At 40.4% G+C, this 18472-nt stretch overlaps 1 protein-coding gene across 1 annotated transcript in view; it reads left to right on the forward strand.

Moving 5' to 3' along the window:
- Positions 1-12757, forward strand: part of lingo1b (leucine rich repeat and Ig domain containing 1b) — a 37955-nt gene extending 25198 nt beyond the window's left edge. The window contains exon 3 of the mRNA XM_074667006.1: positions 6505-12757. Within this exon, the coding sequence (XP_074523107.1) occupies positions 6505-8364 (1860 nt within the window). The 3' untranslated portion in view covers positions 8365-12757. The remainder of the gene's footprint in view (positions 1-6504) is intronic.
- The last annotated feature ends 5715 nt before the right edge of the window (positions 12758-18472 follow it).

An 18472-nucleotide genomic window follows, 5' to 3' on the forward strand; every position in this document is an offset into this window, starting at 1 on the left:
TAGTTTGTGTAAGGTCTGGCAGCTCTGACATAGTGTGAAGAATCAATTAGGTTATCATTAAGCAAAAATGCTAAAGATATTGGTTTTCAGCAGGAAAATATCTAAGCTGATCTTTAAAAACAAACAAAGAGATGAGTTTCAAACTGATGTTTCAGAATCTCGTTTAATATCCCCCTGCCATCCTCCTTGTAGAGAGTGGTAGGGCAGCGCAAGAGAAACACCAGTATCCTGGGATCAGGTACCGGCCTGATATAGTCTTGAAAAGTTAGGGTGCGGTCACACTGGCTGCCCTTTGTGGAAACATCTTTTTACACAAAGCACGATCTCAGAGTCATCACAATAAGACACAGAAAGCCTAATCTCTTCTTGACTCTACCTCCCGACATATTTTACAATCCCTGAAAAAATTACACAAAAACATCAGCTGTCAATCATCATTAAACGTTAAGTAAAACCTTTTTTTTAGCCTCATAACTAATACAAAACAAAACTTTTTTAGAAAAAAGAGGAGTTGAATATAAGGCAGCCAAATAATATCTTCAAATCACCACAACAATCAGACGTGAGAAACATTTCTACCAGGTGTAATAATTTTTTAAAGTTTGATCACAGCCCATCTGGAATGACTGGAGAGATGGATTTTTTTTTTTACCTATACTGCAGCCAGCCACCAGGGGGAGCAGTTTTTGAGGATATCTCACTTCAAGCAGAACTGAACTAGCATGAAGGATGAGAACTCAGCAGTTTGAAGGTTTTCTAAGCTTGTTTTGCCAAAAACTCTGACAGCAACTTGCAAAATGTGAAATTTTAATTCCTCTGATCCACTGCGGAGGATTGCAGCTGAAATGCTATTCCTGTTAGAGTTGTAGACGTACTCACCACACATTTACTGATTTATAATCCCATGAAATAATAAAACAGTTTGGGAACATTTTTATTCCACTTTAGTTGACATAGTTAGAAAAGCCTGAAGTTGCCTAAACTTTATGTTAAGAGATAGAGAATGTTAAATTAATACTGGTATCAGATCAATTGGCATCAGCCCAGGTGGCTCTGGTATCAGGACTCAAAAAGCTGGATCTCTGCATCCCCAGGCGGATACTTCCCATAGATCTTAAACCCTAAGTCGTGTAGAGATGAGAAAAAGGCTTCAAACCTTCATTAAATGGAGCTTACATCTTCATAACCAACAAAAGCAGCATTTATCATCATCACCCCAAAGAAACACCAGACAAATCTTTCCGTCACAAGCGCATGCACGTCAATCACAGCAAGCAGCTAAATTATTTACCACATCAGGGGAAATACTCCGAGAACTGAGGCTGCTTTGATGATTCATGACAGCGGTCACCAGTTCAAACAACCCTGCAGGGACATGACAGACGAGTAGAGTAGCAGCGTATCTTTGCAAATGATGGAAAAACTTCTGGTTGCATGCGAGATTTTGCGTCTGCACAGTCTAATTAAATTTTCATGAAGTATTTACATTATTATTTCTGGCTTCTGTGCTCAGAAAAGACTCAATACTACTCAATAAGGGCCCACATTCCCCCAGCAATGTAAATACCCCAGAGTCCCTCCTACATTATGCCACACACAGAGGTACTTAACAATAACTGAAAACAACCAGAGGCCATGTATGCACTCAAGCATACCGCTCATTTGTCGGTGTGCTGCTTGCAGACATTCTGTGACCCATTAACGGTGCACACCTCTCGTCTTTGGTCCGCCTGCTATCAAACCGCGCGGCACCAAAGGGGGAGGGCGCGTGCAACAACCACCTAATGGAGGGGCAGAGACTATGACAAGGTGAGGGGTCCGTGGAGAAAATGTGAGCAGGGAGGGAAAGGCGCGTCTTTCTCTGCGCCAAACAATCAAAAAAAAAGAAAAAAGAAGGATCTGTGAGTGACAGCCTGAGACAGAGTGACATTTTGTTCTCTTAAAACACAGAAATGCTTGAAATTCCAATCCAAAAATGAGACGCGGCGTATAGAAAAGACTGCCGCTGTTATCCGGAGGTTATTTGCCAGCTCCTTTTTCCAGAATTACAGCTCAAGGTCAAAACAAAGTGGTGATACAGTTAGATCTGGGCTGTGAGGCCAGATTACAAAGATAGAAGCCCCTGCTCTTACTCTCTTACTACACCATGAATCATAAATCATGCATGGCTCTCCAGTAAGAAAATCACCTCTGCATTAGCTTTTGCTTGTTTCCGATTAGCGACGACACCAGTGACCCACATCCTCATTCACATCCTTGACTTGACGAGATAAAATCACATTCTGCGTCAAACAGATAAACTTGTCACCCGCTTTTTGCTCCCAGTATCGAAGTAATATTTCATTTCACGGTGAGGTTTTTGCATCTGTCACAGTGGATCACATTTAAACTTGAGCTTGCACTATGCATGAGATTTTAGTCTGCAAATGCACTGAAGAGGCTGTTTTAGAAAACATCTCCCCGCCCCGTCGGAAAAGCCTTCTGTACATGTTTTCCATAAATTGGTGGAAGATAAAACAGGAGGGAATATCACAAGGGAGTAACCGATAGTCAGCCGCTTTCATTCGGAGAGTCTGCTTTCTCACAATGCCCCGTTCGCACTGGACTGATGCCCGACGTGTCTGACATATGCAGCCAACAGAAATTAACAGTTCTGGAGGAAGTGAAAATGAAAGCTGTAATTAGTGTTGCATTGGAGCTGCTCAGACCACAATCCAAGCTGCCTCCGTCCCATGACTTTAATTCACTCGGAGTGATGTGTCATTTGTGTCGGTGGAATAACAGATCATTCTAATACTCACTATCAGGTTGGCTTTTTTTTTGTGTTAGTGCTGCAGCGTTATGGTAGACAGCCAAAGTGGTCCTAACAAGCACTAAGCCGATCATTTGAAGCCCTTTTACAAAAACCACTCCTGTGGTGAATGAGTTACAGGAAGAATAAGCTGCGCCTGTTCAGCTCCCATGTGTTATGACAGTGTTCATTATGGTGAACATTTGGACAAGGACTGTATTAAGCTCTCATAATGGAATTCCCACTTTGAGATTTAAAAGATATTCATCTTTACGTTGCTGTTTATCATTTAATAATATCATGATAATGTGGAGATTAATTTCCCAGAGGTGCAGCTGTACAGATAAAAAATAACTCTTGTTTCACATACAGTAATGTTGTGCTCTATTATTTAAAACCTCAGGGCTTAAGGCGCCCTTACGTGCTGATAAAGGGGAAAAACAATAAAGACTAAGTCTTCGTTATATCAACAAAGCCAGTCTTAACCATATCACACGTACAGTGGCCTGCACCATCTTTTACAACTTCCGACCTTAGATGCTCCCTTACACGGAAAGATTAATACCAGGGGAGGGCGGTATAAGAAAAATCAAATCATGATTTTATTTTTGCAGAATCACCATATAAACTACCTCAACACATCCTCAGTTGGAGCATGAGCTGCCTGAACTTTTCTGACTTGCAGCGTCTCACTATGCCTCAGTCATCTCACATCTTCTCCTCATATCCATGCTGAGCTCTCATCCAAAGAGCACACCGCTCTCACCCACAGTAGTTTACGAGCAGGATTTTGATTGACAAGCTCAATATAATAAACAGCTGCACAACGTCAATGGCAGCGAACATTTTTTCAATTGGCCAAAATTTTAATTTTGGCCAATTAAAAAAATGTGGATTCATAAATCTTCTTTTCTTCATGTGTTTGTTTGATTAGTCACATTTTCGTAAAGTCCAGATATCAAATTCTTTATTTGGTGACCTTAAGAAGATATGAGATTAAAGTGTGATTAATTATATTAATCAATTAATTACGAATCCTGTTATTAATTAGATCAATTTTTAATTGCCTGACAGCTCTGGTTTAGATTAGATTTAAATGTTATGTAAAAAAAACGATTTACCTCTTTACAACCAAAGTTCCAAATGGGAAAAAAATTGATAAAAGATCATTTGAGAAAGTATTTTTTTGAACACTTTTTTAATTTAGGTAAACAATTTGGCAAAATTGTGCCAAGTAAAGTTAAAATCAAACAAAAATGTTGATGTGCATTACGTTAAGTTCTTAGTTTTTAGTTATAGTCTTATTGTTTTCTTTTGTTTGTTTATATGTTTTTTTTTAACTCAAAATGAAAATCAACTTGAACACAACATTAAGGAAAGGTGCACACTTACTACATAACAGTTAGCTCATCAAGGCAGCTTATTAGTTTAGTGACTTTAACTTTACTTAGGCCGATTTTCATTTAAAGTTGTTCGAAAGATTTAACGTCAACAAAAAAAATCAACCTACTGAAAAGCATAAAATTAAAATTTAAACTTGAGTTACTGCTTTAACGCTGAAAGAGCAATGTAATTCAGTAGAACCACAAAAATCTGTGCTGAATATGTTTGTTCACTGTGAAAAGGAAAATGAAGCAGTTATTTTTGTTTTTACTCACAGATTTTTAAGCCATATAGGGACTTTATCCTTTGTAAGGTAAAACGTTCCTGCTTCAGTCTCATCTTCACAGAGCTGACTTGTAGTGTCATACCGAGCACCCTCATCAAATACCTGCATCGAAGATGTTTGTTTCGACTGCATGAATGACCGTGTAGCTGTTGGTCTCCTGAGTAGACTATTCTGGTGCTGTCTCTTCAAGTGGTTAAAAGGATTTGTTGTGTTTTCGTCAGGAGTATGAACTTTCTCGGTGCAAATTTTGCAAACGACTGTTTGTGTTGTGTTGCTTTGGGAGAACCTAAACCAGTTCACATTTGTTGGCAGCCATGCTTCCTCTAAGTGGGGAGTGAGATAAACAAACCAAGACGCTGCCTACACCTCATTCTGATTGGTTCATCAATGTGTCTGAAGTGCCAACATGAAGCAGACTGGCAAATGGTGTGATTCAGCAGAAAAAAAAAATTGGATGCAGCTGTGCACGGGCATGTAGCCATACAGCGCAGACAGAACTGCAAGGGATAGAATGTGCACTACGGCTAGCTCTATGATGTCCGTGCTTCAACAGATCATTGTCACATTGTAATCCAGGAAACTTCAAAGCAAAATTCTATCTATCTATCTATCTATCTATCTATCTATCTATCTATCTATCTATCTATCTATCTATCTATCTATCTACCTATCTACCTATCTATCTATCTATCTATCTATCGAGGAGCTCATGTAAAGAAAAGAAACTGAAACTTAAGTATCAATCTCATCACCAAAGTTTTGATCAATACTGATCCCAACATTGGCATCAATATGTCAATATTTTAGATTGACTGGTACACCATTACTCATATCTACACACACTCACACACACAAATAGATAGATAGATAGATAGATAGATAGATAGATAGATAGATAGATAGATAGATAGATAGATAGATAGATAGATAGATAGATAGATAGATAGATATTATGAATGAATTGAAGAGCCACAAATGAAAAAGCGTAGGTCGGCCACCCCTTTTCTAATCTTTCACTATCTGAGATGAGATCATCATATCACACACCCCAAACTAATACGTCTTATATTTTTCTTTTTGTGAAGAAGACCAGGCATAAGAGGGAAGAAAATAACAGATATGATAAAACATTGAACTTTGGAGCGCTTTGCATGTGGCTTCTCTGAGAGGATCTCACAGATGTGGCTGCGACTGAAGTGGCATGATTGATGTGAGAAGTAGAGCTTGAAGGTTTTAGCAAGTTAAAGTTCCCCCGAGTCGAAATCAAATGGGGGTTTAAAGTCCTCTGACAACCTCCCTCCCTCCATTTATCACCGCTTGGCAGCAATCTCTGTTTTATATCACTGCAAGGTCAACAGCTCAGCAATGGCTTGGGCTGTGTTAACTCTGTGGATGCTCGGACCAACCCTGTCCACACCAAGCACGGCAGACGGAGGCTTCTAATTAAAAATAGTTAGTATGAGCGGAGACAGCGTGTCAGTGATAGTGGAAGTAATTGTTTTCAGCACGCGGTGAAGTCTGAATCACAGCAGGGTGGTCACGTCGTCTGACCAAGCCCTTCTATTGATTGGCTGATTTCATTACTTTGTGCGGGAAGCGAACAAAATGTGAGAGGAGCAGGCGGTTTGTGTCTGTGTGAAGGTGTGACGATGGAGGAAAAGTTGGGATTTTCAAAAGTTTTATGAAAGCTGATTAATTACAGATCAGAGGGGTAACAAATACATCAGGGTGGGGATCACAGTCAAAGTGTCGGAAACTTGACAGAGTGTTATTTATCATCATGTTACTCGGCTTGTCAAAGTGTTGTACAATATTTTGAGACATTTTCATCCCAAAGAAATTGCTTTAAGTAAATAATATAGTCATATTTTCCCTGTCACAAATGGAAATGAAACTAATGAGATGTAAAATCAAATCAAAATATTATCAGAGGTGGAATATAAGGTTTATGAAGTTGTATAGAAATGTAAATGATCATTTTCATGCTGCTCTAATGTGTTTTTCAAGTCTCCGACCGACCCTTTTTTCCTTGTCTGTTTTGCAGGTAAGCAGTAGGATGGTGTTCGGGGACACAGGAGGGCACAGCTACTTGGTGGCATGCTGGCAGCCCATCCTGATCCTGATGCTGGGCACCGTCCTCTCTGGCTCCACCACCGGTTGCCCCTCCCGCTGCGACTGCAACGCTCAGGAGCGTTCAGTCGTGTGCCATCGGCGGAGACTAGCGGCTCTTCCCGAGGGGATACCCACCGAGACGAAGCTGCTAGACCTCAGCAAGAACCGACTAAAGACTCTCGGTCCAGAGGAGTTCATTAATTACCCTCAGCTTGAGGATCTGCAGCTCAACGAAAACACCATTTCGTCCATTGAGCCCGGGGCTTTCAGCAACCTAATGAACCTGCGGATCCTCGGCTTGCGCAGCAACCAGCTGAAGCTGATTCAGCTCGGGGTGTTCACAGGTCTGACCAACCTCACGCAGCTGGACATAAGTGAGAACAAAATTGTCATCCTGCTTGACTATATGTTCCAGGAGCTGTATAACCTGAGGGCTCTGGAGGTGGGGGACAACGACCTTGTGTTCATCTCACCCCGATCATTTCATGGCCTCAGTAACCTTGAAAGCCTCCACATTGAGGGATGCAACCTGGCTTCAGTGCCCACTGATGCCCTCAGCCATCTGCATAACCTGTTGTCACTTCGATTACGCTATCTCAATGTTACTGTCATAAGGGATTACTCCTTCAAGAGGCTGTACAGGCTCAGAGTGCTGGAGATTTCTCATATGCCTGTCCTGGATACCATGACCTCAAAATGCTTGTTTGGACTCAACCTTACATCTTTGTCAATCACAAACTGTAATCTCACCGTCATCCCGTACCAAGCCATAAGTCACCTGAGATATCTGAGGTTTCTGAATCTGTCTTTCAATCCAATTTACTCCATCGAAGGGAACCAACTGCACAATCTCCAGAAGCTGCAGGCTTTCCACCTGGCTGGAGGGAGATTAGCCGCCATCGAGCCCTACTCTTTCCGAGGACTCAACCACCTCCGTGTCCTCAATGTTTCCAGCAATAGTTTGAGCTCCTTGGAGGAGTCTGTGTTCCACTCGGTGGGTAACCTGGAGACCCTGGCTTTGTACGACAACCCCCTGGCCTGTGATTGTCGCTTGCTCTGGGTCTTCCGCCGGCGGTGGAGGCTTAACTTCAACAGACAACAGCCCATGTGCGCTTCACCTGAGATCGTGCAAGGAAAAGAGTTCAAGGACTTCCCAGATGTCCTCCCGGCTGACTACTTCACCTGCCAGAAATCAAAGATTGTGGATTACAAGGTTGAGGAGAGCCATGTGGATGAGGGAACTACAGTTCACTTCTCTTGCCAGGCTGAGGGAGATCCGGTCCCTGTGATAATGTGGCTTTCTCCTAAAAAGGAATACATTACTACCAAAACTGTTGGGTCAAGACTTTCTGTGTCTAACGATGGCACGTTGGAGGTGCGCTACTCCCAGATCCAGGATAACGGCACCTACTTGTGCATTGCGAGCAATGCGGCCGGCAATGACACCAAAGCTGCCCACCTTTTTGTGCATAGTTACTCCCCCAATTGGCCCCACCAGCCAAATAAGACATTCGCCTTCATTTCCAACCAGCCCAGCGATGAAGGCGCCAATGTAACCCGCGCCTCGGTTCCATTCCCATTTGATGTAAAGACGCTCATCATCGCAACCACCATGGGATTTATCTCTTTCCTCGGAGTTGTCTTGTTCTGTCTTGTAATATTGTTCCTCTGGAGTAGAGGGAAGGACAACACAAAGTCGAGTATAGAGGTTGAATACGTTCCACGAAAGGACGAAACTGAGGAGGCCAGTCCGACTGAGCCGCCTGTACAATTCAACATGAAGATCATGTGAGCCTGAAAAGGAGTCTGTGAAAACTCAAACTGCAATCAGGATGCATACTATCCTCGCTTCAGATATGTACTCCCGTCAGTGAGCGATAGAAAATGCACAGCAGCAAACCACATCTCGACAGTATACCCAACACATTTCTTTTTTTTTTTACTTCAGGGACTGAATCTTTAAAAACAGAAGCTGAATTTCAAATAATCAAATTGAAATTGATTATGTAATGTAAATTTGTATTGGCATTTCTCAATCAGTATGTTGACATGCACTTAATCCAACTGCTGCGTGTAACCAAACTATGGTGTTAGGTTAATGCTTGTGTTTGGGAACGTTTTGCCTTTATTTCACAGAGAAAGACGACAGGGAATGAAAAATGGATGCGAGGATCAACACGTGACGTCGGACCAGGGTTGGAAAGAAAAATGGGCTGCTCTGATAAGTAGGCAGCGAAATGGTATGCACTTTGTGTATCGAACAGGGATGGAACGGTTCACAAAGACCACAGTTCGGTTTGGTTTGGCGTACACTGTTGTTGTTTTTAACACCCCAGATTATCATACACCCTAATAATCCACCATTAACAGATTATTTTTAATCAATTCTGTCATGTAAAGTCATGAAAAGCTTAAAAAATGAAGCTGTTTCCCATTTCAGACATCATCAAAGCTAAGTGAAACATCGCTAGTTTCAACATGCCAACTGCTCGGTTAGAAAAGTCTCTATTGGCTGTCCCAGAAGTCACTAAAAGCCACTAAATGACGCTGCTGTTTGATCTGTATAATAATCCATGAGCATGTGATTGTCATGGACTCTGTAGAAAAGAGAAATAACATAGGAAAGACAGAAAGCAGGTAAAACACAACATCATAAATATGTTATTAATAATAATAATCACAACAAAATGAAACAAACAATGGAAGAGATAAAAGAGAAGAAATGAAAGAGGAGTAAAAGAGAAATAGAAGACAAATATGAGAAACTAAAGAAATGATGGCTTTTATATATAAAAGGCTAAAAGCCACCACCAAATAAAGGAAAGGAAGACATCAGAAAAATGAATAAATAAAAACAATAAAAACATTTTAACAGATTAAAACTCCAAAAAGATAAGAATTTAAGATCCTGTCCATGTATTGTGAAAGAAAAACGTTAAAGGTAAAATAAAAGCAGCATTTTAGCAATTAAAACAAGCTTAGCTAGAATCTCCAGTAAAAGCACATCAATAAAAATGTCTTTAAAAGAGATTTAAAAGAGGACAAAGAGGCTGCCATCATAAATATGTTTACAGCTACAACTTAACTCCCTTCTGTCCATTCCTGTTTTTTTATGTCTAAATATCAACCCTCCTCCTTTATCTGGGCTGGGGACCAGCAGAAGTGACCACAGTTACCCCTTTTCCACCAGTGCTCATCCAGTGCTGGTGCTGAGTTGGTTCTTTCTAAGAACCGGTTTGGTTTTCCATAGACCAAGAGCCAAGTCGGTGCCAGGTCATTGTGTCACGTCATTGTGTCACCATAAAACGTCAGTACTTCACTCCATACGTAGCCGGGGGCAGTGGCGGTGGGGGCTGGGGATACATGGCGCGGAAGATGGCATACAGTTTGCCCTGGGAGCACTAACAACTAGGCAGAGATTAGTTTTTCATTACTTGTTTCCAATTTCACCTCCAGTTTAAGTTATGAATGCGTAAACACCAACAAAACAACAGACAACTTACACAGCAGCTTTCCTTATAGAGAATGATAAATAACATGAGGCTGTTAAGTCTGTTTTAAAAAATGACAAGGTCTAGATCTGATCTATAAGAGAGGACAAGCATTCACGCTTTAATTTTGCCTCCATCTCAAATCATGAATGAGGAAACTAACAAAACAATGGACGACTCACCCAGCAGCCTTCCTTTTCAACAATGGCTGTTTTTCACACTGAGCGTTGGTCACTGTAGCCCCATCCCAGGCCCCCTACACAGTCAGTGCTTAATCAGTGCTTAGCTCTGGCCCAGCAAACAGTTGGTGCTCGCCAAGCACCAGTTTTAAGCACCTGGAGCCAGTTCTTTGTTGGTGGAGACACAAAGAACCAGTGCTTAGCCAGGCACTGGTCTGGAACTAGCACCAGCATCAGTTAGGTGGAAATGGTGTAAATGAGACACACACACTCTAACCACTGTGGCAACCAAAACATGTTTTAACCTCAGATTTTCCAAGCTCCAGATAAGTCGCAAGAATTGTCATCTTAAGAAAAACTCACCAGGGGATCTGAAAAGTCATTAAATGTAGCAAAGTCTCCAAGTCTTGGTTTTATCCTCCACTTTCTTACTGCCGGCATCAGAGCTCATAGTGAATCGAAAATGCCCCGATGTCACAGGTACATCCTCTTAAGATCTTTGCACACCAAGTCCATTGTTTTTTTGTTTTTTTTAAATTTGATTTTTGGATCTGTAATCCCCCAAAAAATCACGCACAGGCACCTTGCACACTGAATCTGATGTGTTTATTTTGTACTAATTGTGAAAAATGTGCAGCATGAGAAAAATGGAATCAGCAAGCAATTGATCCTGAGCACCGGCAGTCAATGTGCTAAAGGTATGCATGGCGTGCACACACACAAATACACATCTACACAAGTCTTCATTCATCAACTAAACATCGCCCAAAATGGGTGGAGAAAATATGTCAGAAAATGTGATGTTGAAAGTAGCCTACGGCGTCTCTGAATGGTCAAACTACCCAGGAAACGATCTGGGTGGATGCGAAAAAACGCAAAAAAATAAACCTAAAGGCCTCAACTCTATCTTCTCCGCGCGTCATCTACATACTTGCTTCAAACTGAATCGTAAAATTAAGGAAAAGAAAAACGCAAACTGAACAAAGCCTACACACACCCTGAACCCAGAGAGGAAAACCGAACTGTTTGGATTGTTTTCAGAAACCGTTCCATCCCTGGTATCAAAGGGGCCAAAATGAGGTCTTACTCAAAAAGAAGCACATCGATCACGTCTGAAAGACTCTCCTGATAAAATATGTTTACATGTTGGGTGGGTAACTTTCTGGAGGGTTGTTGGAATTGGCTCTTAGATGTGATCCTGACATCAGCACAAATAAGAGAAAGCTTTTTCTTGTCAGGGTCTTTATGTTGTTTTCTTTGCTTTAATGGATGTACAAAGCACAATAACCCATTGTCAGTGCCCCCATGTCTGCTACTTGAAATGCTAAATTGAAAACAGTGACTCTGTGTCTTTTATTCCATCAAGTGATTGACAAGGATGACATGGGTGAAGGGAACTTTTCAGATCAACAAAAAATAAGAGAAAGACGAGGTACTGTTTTCTTGAAGGGAGTGACAGTGTAGTTTCAGACTTCCAGTCACTCAATGACAAAGTTAGCGCTTTAATTTCGAAACAACACAGTGTGACAAGGAAGACTGTTGGAAGGTCGCAGTGTGAAAAGAGGGAAGTTGTAGTCTTTGAAGAGGTTTTGAAATCAAAACTGAATCAAGAATCTGTTGTGGGATTAGAGAAGAAGGGTGGTGTCAGTAAGCGGTGTCAGCAATGGTGGCCTTTATTTCCCAACATCATTAAACTGAGTGTTGCTGTTTCCTCGAGAACGAACCATGTCTGAAATTTTAAACAGAAGCACTTATCTCCATGACTTTTTACTGACTAGTGATTATGCGTGAATCTAACTGTGTCTCGGTTACAATACCTGGAGTGTACTCTTAATGTGGTAACAGTCAAATGAGCGTGCAAGTGTGCATGTTAACACACTGAACAAGGAAAACAAGCCAGTCCTGCAGTATCGTGCTCCTTTCTGCCAACAAAAGAAGTGTGTCATTAAATGTATTGACATGTCCAGCTATACATATTTTTCTGTATTTTATTCTTTCCTTGTACATTATGCTATGGCACAGCAGTATTGCTTTTTGAAAGCTGTGGTTTATGAACATATTAAAATCTTGAGAGCAGATTTTAAAAAGATGACTCATCATGTTTTGGATGAACTAAACCAAAAGTGAGCTCCTGCATTACTCAGAACATGACCCAACCCTCCAAAATAAATCTGACTAACAATTCATCATCAAGTGTAACTCAATTAATTTGTTTACACACTTGGCAGCTGGAGAAGTGTGAGCGCTGCGGCCAGCTCTGGAGGTAATACTGTCACTGATGACTCCAGGAAGTGACTTTATTAATTTGTTGCCTTAAGTAACCAATTTCCAGCTGAGCAATACCCGATATTTATGTGTAAAATGAAGCTTTATGCCTCATAAGGATTTTATGTTGTCGAATTAATTTCACAGTCAAGGTCTGCTCTGAAGATAATGTGTTCATTTACTTTTGAAGAACTTGTTTAAAGGGATGAGCAGATAGGAATTCTATTAAAATAAATAACATTTTATACTACGGAGTGCTCATTTTGTGGTAATCTGCTCAAAAAAAGAACATTGAGGCACATTTTCCATCATTTATAAGGGAGAAGATGTCCTTTGATCAGAGTAATGCTCACAGAGCTCGTTGTGTGCAGCTCTCTGTAAGCCAAATACTCATCCCACAGTGATCTCTTAAAGTGATACTCCAGGGTGGAACAAGTTGGGTCCTATCACAAGGTTTAGGGCAGAAATTACCCCTACAGCAGGGGCTACAAGGCGCTCGCACCAAACCAGACGGGGCCATATTTTACTTGACCAAAAACACAAATAAACGGACTCCCACTGAAAAAATCTGATATCAGTCTGCATTCATGCTTTATTTAGAGAATTTTCAGCGCATTACTTTCACACAAAAACACCGCTAAATAAGGCCCCGTTTACACGGAGACTCCCGCAAAGATTCTTCCTTTGTGTTTCCAAAAGCCACCTGCGTTTACATGAGGACGGCGTGAAAACGATCCGCGTTCATACGACTCCAGGAGGACAAGTCACTTCTTCTGTTCTTTCTTTTTCTGACGTTTTGTTGTGTGAGACGGTCGGCAATCCAACCATGACGGGCACTACCGCCACCTACTGGACCAGAATGGCTCAACTGGAAATGTGGCTGCGCGCGGAACCTTCACCTGAAACTGCGAGTGCGCATGCGGTGACGTCAGCGTTTCACCCTGAAACGCTCTGCTCTGTGTTTAGGCTGGATGGAGAAGCAGATTCAAATCTTTCCACTCTGGGGAGCGTTTTCAATAGATTGCATTTTCACTGAAAATGCAACGTGGTCTCATCTAAACGGAAGGCCAAAACGCAACGAAATGTTTGCGGAATTGACCGTTTTCGGCGTCATGTAAACGGGGCCTAAGGCTCTAGTTCTCATTGTGTATCAGTCCGCGGGCACGGCGTGCCAGATATAAAGAAACGCAGGTAGTCTGTAGGGGTGTAACGGTACACAAAAATCACAGTTCGGTACGTACCTTGGTTTTAGGGTCACGGTTCGGTACATTTTTGGTACAGTATGGAATACTGTGTCACACTGCTATGCTGACGATACTGTGATATATTGTTAATCTCCCTCAGTTTTGAAATCCCTTGAGTTCCTTCAGTCAGTCTTTGACGCTGTTCAATCGCGCCTGACTCAACTTAAATAAGTGCTGAATGCAGATAAATCAAAGACCATGCTATTTTTGACATTTGATCACCACAACATTTTTACCCTTCTTGGACAATGGAGACCTGCTTTTTATGAATACTTCTAATCAGTTTTTAAAGAAATTAGATACTGTATATCACTGTGCCCTGCGTTTTATTACTGGCTGCAGCTGTCGAGTTCATCACTGTTCCCTATATGCAATTGCACATTGTCCTTCTTTGTACGTTCACAGATACTCTGGAATGATGTGCAAAAGGACTTACAGTTGACACATCTTGTAACTCTAGGGGAATTTAAAACAATTATAAAAGACGTAAAAATTAGCTCAATTGGTTCTTGTGACTGCACTGTGTAATTATACATTCATATTTGTTGTTTGTTTGTATCTGTAACTGAAATTTGTTTTATTTCTATTTGTGATGCCGTCTTGGCCAGGTCACTCTTGAAAAAGAGGTTTTAAATCTCAATTAGTTTTTTACCTGGTTAAATAAGGGATATTATTATTATTATTATTATTATTATTATTATTATTATTATTATTATTATAACAATGCAAAACCATTAGCTTGTTTAGCATGTTTATTAAACCAAAAACTTGCCATTATACAGCGAGGGGGGAGGCTCTTCAAGCTCCAGTTGGTCGTTAGCAGCAGCCATGATGCACAATTCAGACACAAGCTCCTGTGGCTACGGAAGCTCTTTGATATTCATCTTCTGATTGGCTCACGTGAGACGTCACGTCCACATGATATGCACATGATCGCAAAGCACGAATCACAGACCACTTTCCTCATGAATATTAAAACGCCTTCCCTGCTCAGCCAATCATAGGCGAGTTCTCACGTGAATATTAAAGAGCCATGTGCAGCGGCTAACGTAAACTTACCGTACTTGTTCGAACTAGAGCCTTATTTAGCGGTGTTTTTGTGTGAAAGAAACGCACTGAAAATCCTCTAAAAAAAAACGTGAATGTAGACTGATATCAGATTCTTTCGGTGGGAGTCCGTTTATTTGTGTTTTTGGTCAAGTAAAATATGGCCCTGTCTGAGTGCAGAGGAAACCGGCAGAGGAGCAGGGAGGGCGTGTTTGGTGCGTGCGCTCTGGGCTTCTGCTGCACAAAAACACTGCTGTAGGGGTAATTTCTGCCCTTAACCTTGTGATAGGACCCAACTTGTTCAATCACTTTAAGGTTGGATATTCAGTGTGGTCATAAAAGTCATGTTCAAACCTGAAGGTAATCGTATACCAAAGCCCCAAAGGATCTCTGTGTTGTGTAATGTACTGCAAACCAACAATGTGAGTTCACGTAAGGCCAAGGTTTCGCATTTCCATCGTCCCACCTGGCTCAGTTTCCATCAGTCTGAGCCGTGTGTTGTAAGCTGCAGCCGTCCTCTGGGTTCACTGCTAATATTAGCCGTGTTTTCAATACATTGATTCATCCACCTGCCAAAATATCAACACTGACCTCTACCTATTGATTTTCTTTTTTTTACAGTTCAGAACGAGTGAAATCTTGTTTCATGGCAGAGCCGAGCGTATCACATTCGCTGTCTCTTCCCTCTCTTCAGACCCTTCTTTGAACAGCTCCCCCTCTTCTCTGTGCACAGTCTAAATCAAAACATGATTATGCACGGGACGAGGGCAGCACAATGTGGGGAAAAATCATAATAGGATTACTCTGACTGAATTGGGATACCATTCAGGATTGGTGGGAATTATCACATTTGCATCTAAATTTTATTTCATTAAAATCTATTAAAATCAGGGCGGTGAGGCATGTGTCGGGGACGGTTCAAAAACAAAATCTGCACAATTCCTTCCAGCAAAGCTTTGCTGTACACTGTTTTAATGTTTGTTCACCTTTTTTTAACCTTTGAGGAAACATCACAGAGTTTGAGCACTCAGAGCTTTGGATTGAATGAATGCTTTTTTCGAACATGTGTGCAAATAATGCAAAAAGTGAAAGAAAAAACACAAAAAAACTGTGATAACAGTCAAATGAGATAGCAGTATTAGGGCTGGGCGATGTGGCATTTCATCCATATCTCGATAGTTTTAGGCCATGTCACGATATACGAAACATATCACAATATTTTGGAGAAGAACCAGGGCTAAAGACAGATGTAAGTCAACAATGTCTCAGCAACATAACATAACCAGAATGCAAGGAACTATTCAACAAAGAAAGGCCGAAATTGAATATTTACTCTAAAACAATAAAAACTGTGAATAGCTATGTACAAACCACTTATACATTCAAGTCTTGGATCAAAGGAAAGTGAAGTATTTTCATTTTACAAACTCTGAACAACAAGCAAACAGTTGATTTTCTGCAGATTTTCAAAGAGGACGTGCAAATAAACGAGATGTGGACGCAGTTTCACAAACATCATTGTTCTTTCCCACCAGTTTTCAGCATGTTGCTGAGGTCATGTGTGATACATTCAGGCACCCCCAGAAACTAGAGAATCTGATGATAACACCACTTTTTACTAGAGGTGTCCCAGTCTGATGTTGATATCGTATTTTTCCTCATACCTACTGTTGCTGACTACTGTTCTTTGTTTGAATAATATCACTTTATCAAGCCTTTTCTAACATGACAGACATACTACAAAATAAATAATAAAAGTATGTATTTTTAATGCTGATTTCGTATCAGATTAATATTGGTATCGGCCAATACTCAATGCTGCAGTATCGGTATCGTATCGGAAGTGAAAATGTAACATCGGGACATCCCTACTTTTTACAGCTTTTGAATAGGCCAATGGTTTTGCTTGATCCCAAACCCACCTGCGGGTTTGGGATTCAGACGGTTAAGGAAACATCACAGTGTTCGAGCACTCAGCTCTTTTGATCACTTTTGTGATTTCAGTAATGCATGAATGTATGACTGCTTTTTTCAAACGTGTGCAAATAATGCAAGATGTAAAGTAGAAAAAAAAAGTGAGAATAGTTTAAAAAGATGACAACAGTATTAGGCATGCACCGATATGAAAATTTTAGCCTATACCGATATCAGATATTAATATTACTGTTATGGCCAATAACCGATATTTACCAATATCAATATTGGTGAAAAAAGAATAAAAAAACAATCTGAGATGACGAATTACGGTAGTTCAGAGAAAGAGTGGCGCCATCTAAAGAAAAGATGACCATAGAGAGGATCAAAGATTGGAGCACCTGAGACAAACGTGATAAAAAAGTACGTTTTGTCTTGTTTTTGGATCAAAAACAGGAAGTGAGACATAAAAGAAGAGAGTTCACTCTTCTTAGGTAGTTTTGGTGTTTACATAGTCAGAGAAAACAAGTTTATTTGGTTGTTGAAAGATCGTTTAAAATGCTCTGAAAACAGCGGCAGCTAATTAGTAAATATCGGCCAACTTGAACACATTGGCTGATACCAATATTGATAGGAGTAGGATGAAGCATTAGCTTTTTTTAAAACCCACCCCTTCTCCACTACTAAATCAAACATACATGTTACATAATACACAAGTATTTACAAAAATAGAGTAAATAAAAAACATAAATCATTAATGAAAACACCTGATGTGTAAAGCCCTTCTTCCTTCCTGTACCATGTAAAAACCGTGTGTTCATACGACTTTTTAAACCGGGTCATGCTTGGACACAGCTTCAGTACAACCTCCAGGAGAAACCATCTGCTCCAGTTTCTGGTTCTGTGTTCACTCATGATGAACACCTCTGCATGCATTTATTGAAAGCTGTCAGGTTAACGTTGATAAATAGCTCCATATGTTCTGATTCGACTGCTGACAGTTTCCAAGAACCCTGCTCAGCTGTGCAAGCACCTTTAGAGAACAGATCCAAGCACACGCAGAGGGGAAATACCTTTACAGGTGTTCATTAATCCATACTACGGCTTGTCATTTAAGATTAACACTTTCTACAAAGAGTGAATTCATTAGGGACAGAGAACAGACTGTTTCCATAGACTACTGAGTGTGTTCACTGACAGGATTAATTATACGGGAAATAGACTTTTACCTAAATGTCACAAGACTAGTTTCTCCAACAGCCTGTGCTTTTCCACTACTGTCCAAATTTACCCATTCACATCTAATTCATTCACTTTCATTAACAAAAAATTTACAATGCATGTTAGTCAACAACGATCAAATGAGCCTTCAGATGTTTTTGTTGTTTTTTACATTAAGTAGACCAGGGGTCTGCAACCTTTACTTTCATAGGAGCCATTTTGCCTCAGCTCATCTGGTTTCAAGTCATTCAGGAGCCACAAAAGTGTGTAAAATTCTAAACATAGTAAAATCTAGTAGACAATTTTCTAAATGAGAAATTTTGGGGTTAATAAAATTGAGCATGTGATGCTTATCTTTATTATTTTTTAATAACTTTCCAAATGATTAAGAAAAAATTAAAGATAAACTGTAATAAATTCATAAATTTGCCAAATGTATTTAATTTCAATAAGTTGCAATTTTTATTCCAAAAAATGAAACTTAAAAAATGTACAAAAAAATTTCATAATTTCTAAATTTCTAACATTTTGAAATTTCA

The sequence above is a fragment of the Halichoeres trimaculatus genome, unplaced genomic scaffold, assembly GCF_033239565.1.
Source record: "Halichoeres trimaculatus isolate MK-OKI-2021-1 unplaced genomic scaffold, fHalTri1.1 fHalTri1_scaffold_3, whole genome shotgun sequence".
NCBI lineage: Eukaryota > Metazoa > Chordata > Actinopteri > Labriformes > Labridae > Halichoeres > Halichoeres trimaculatus.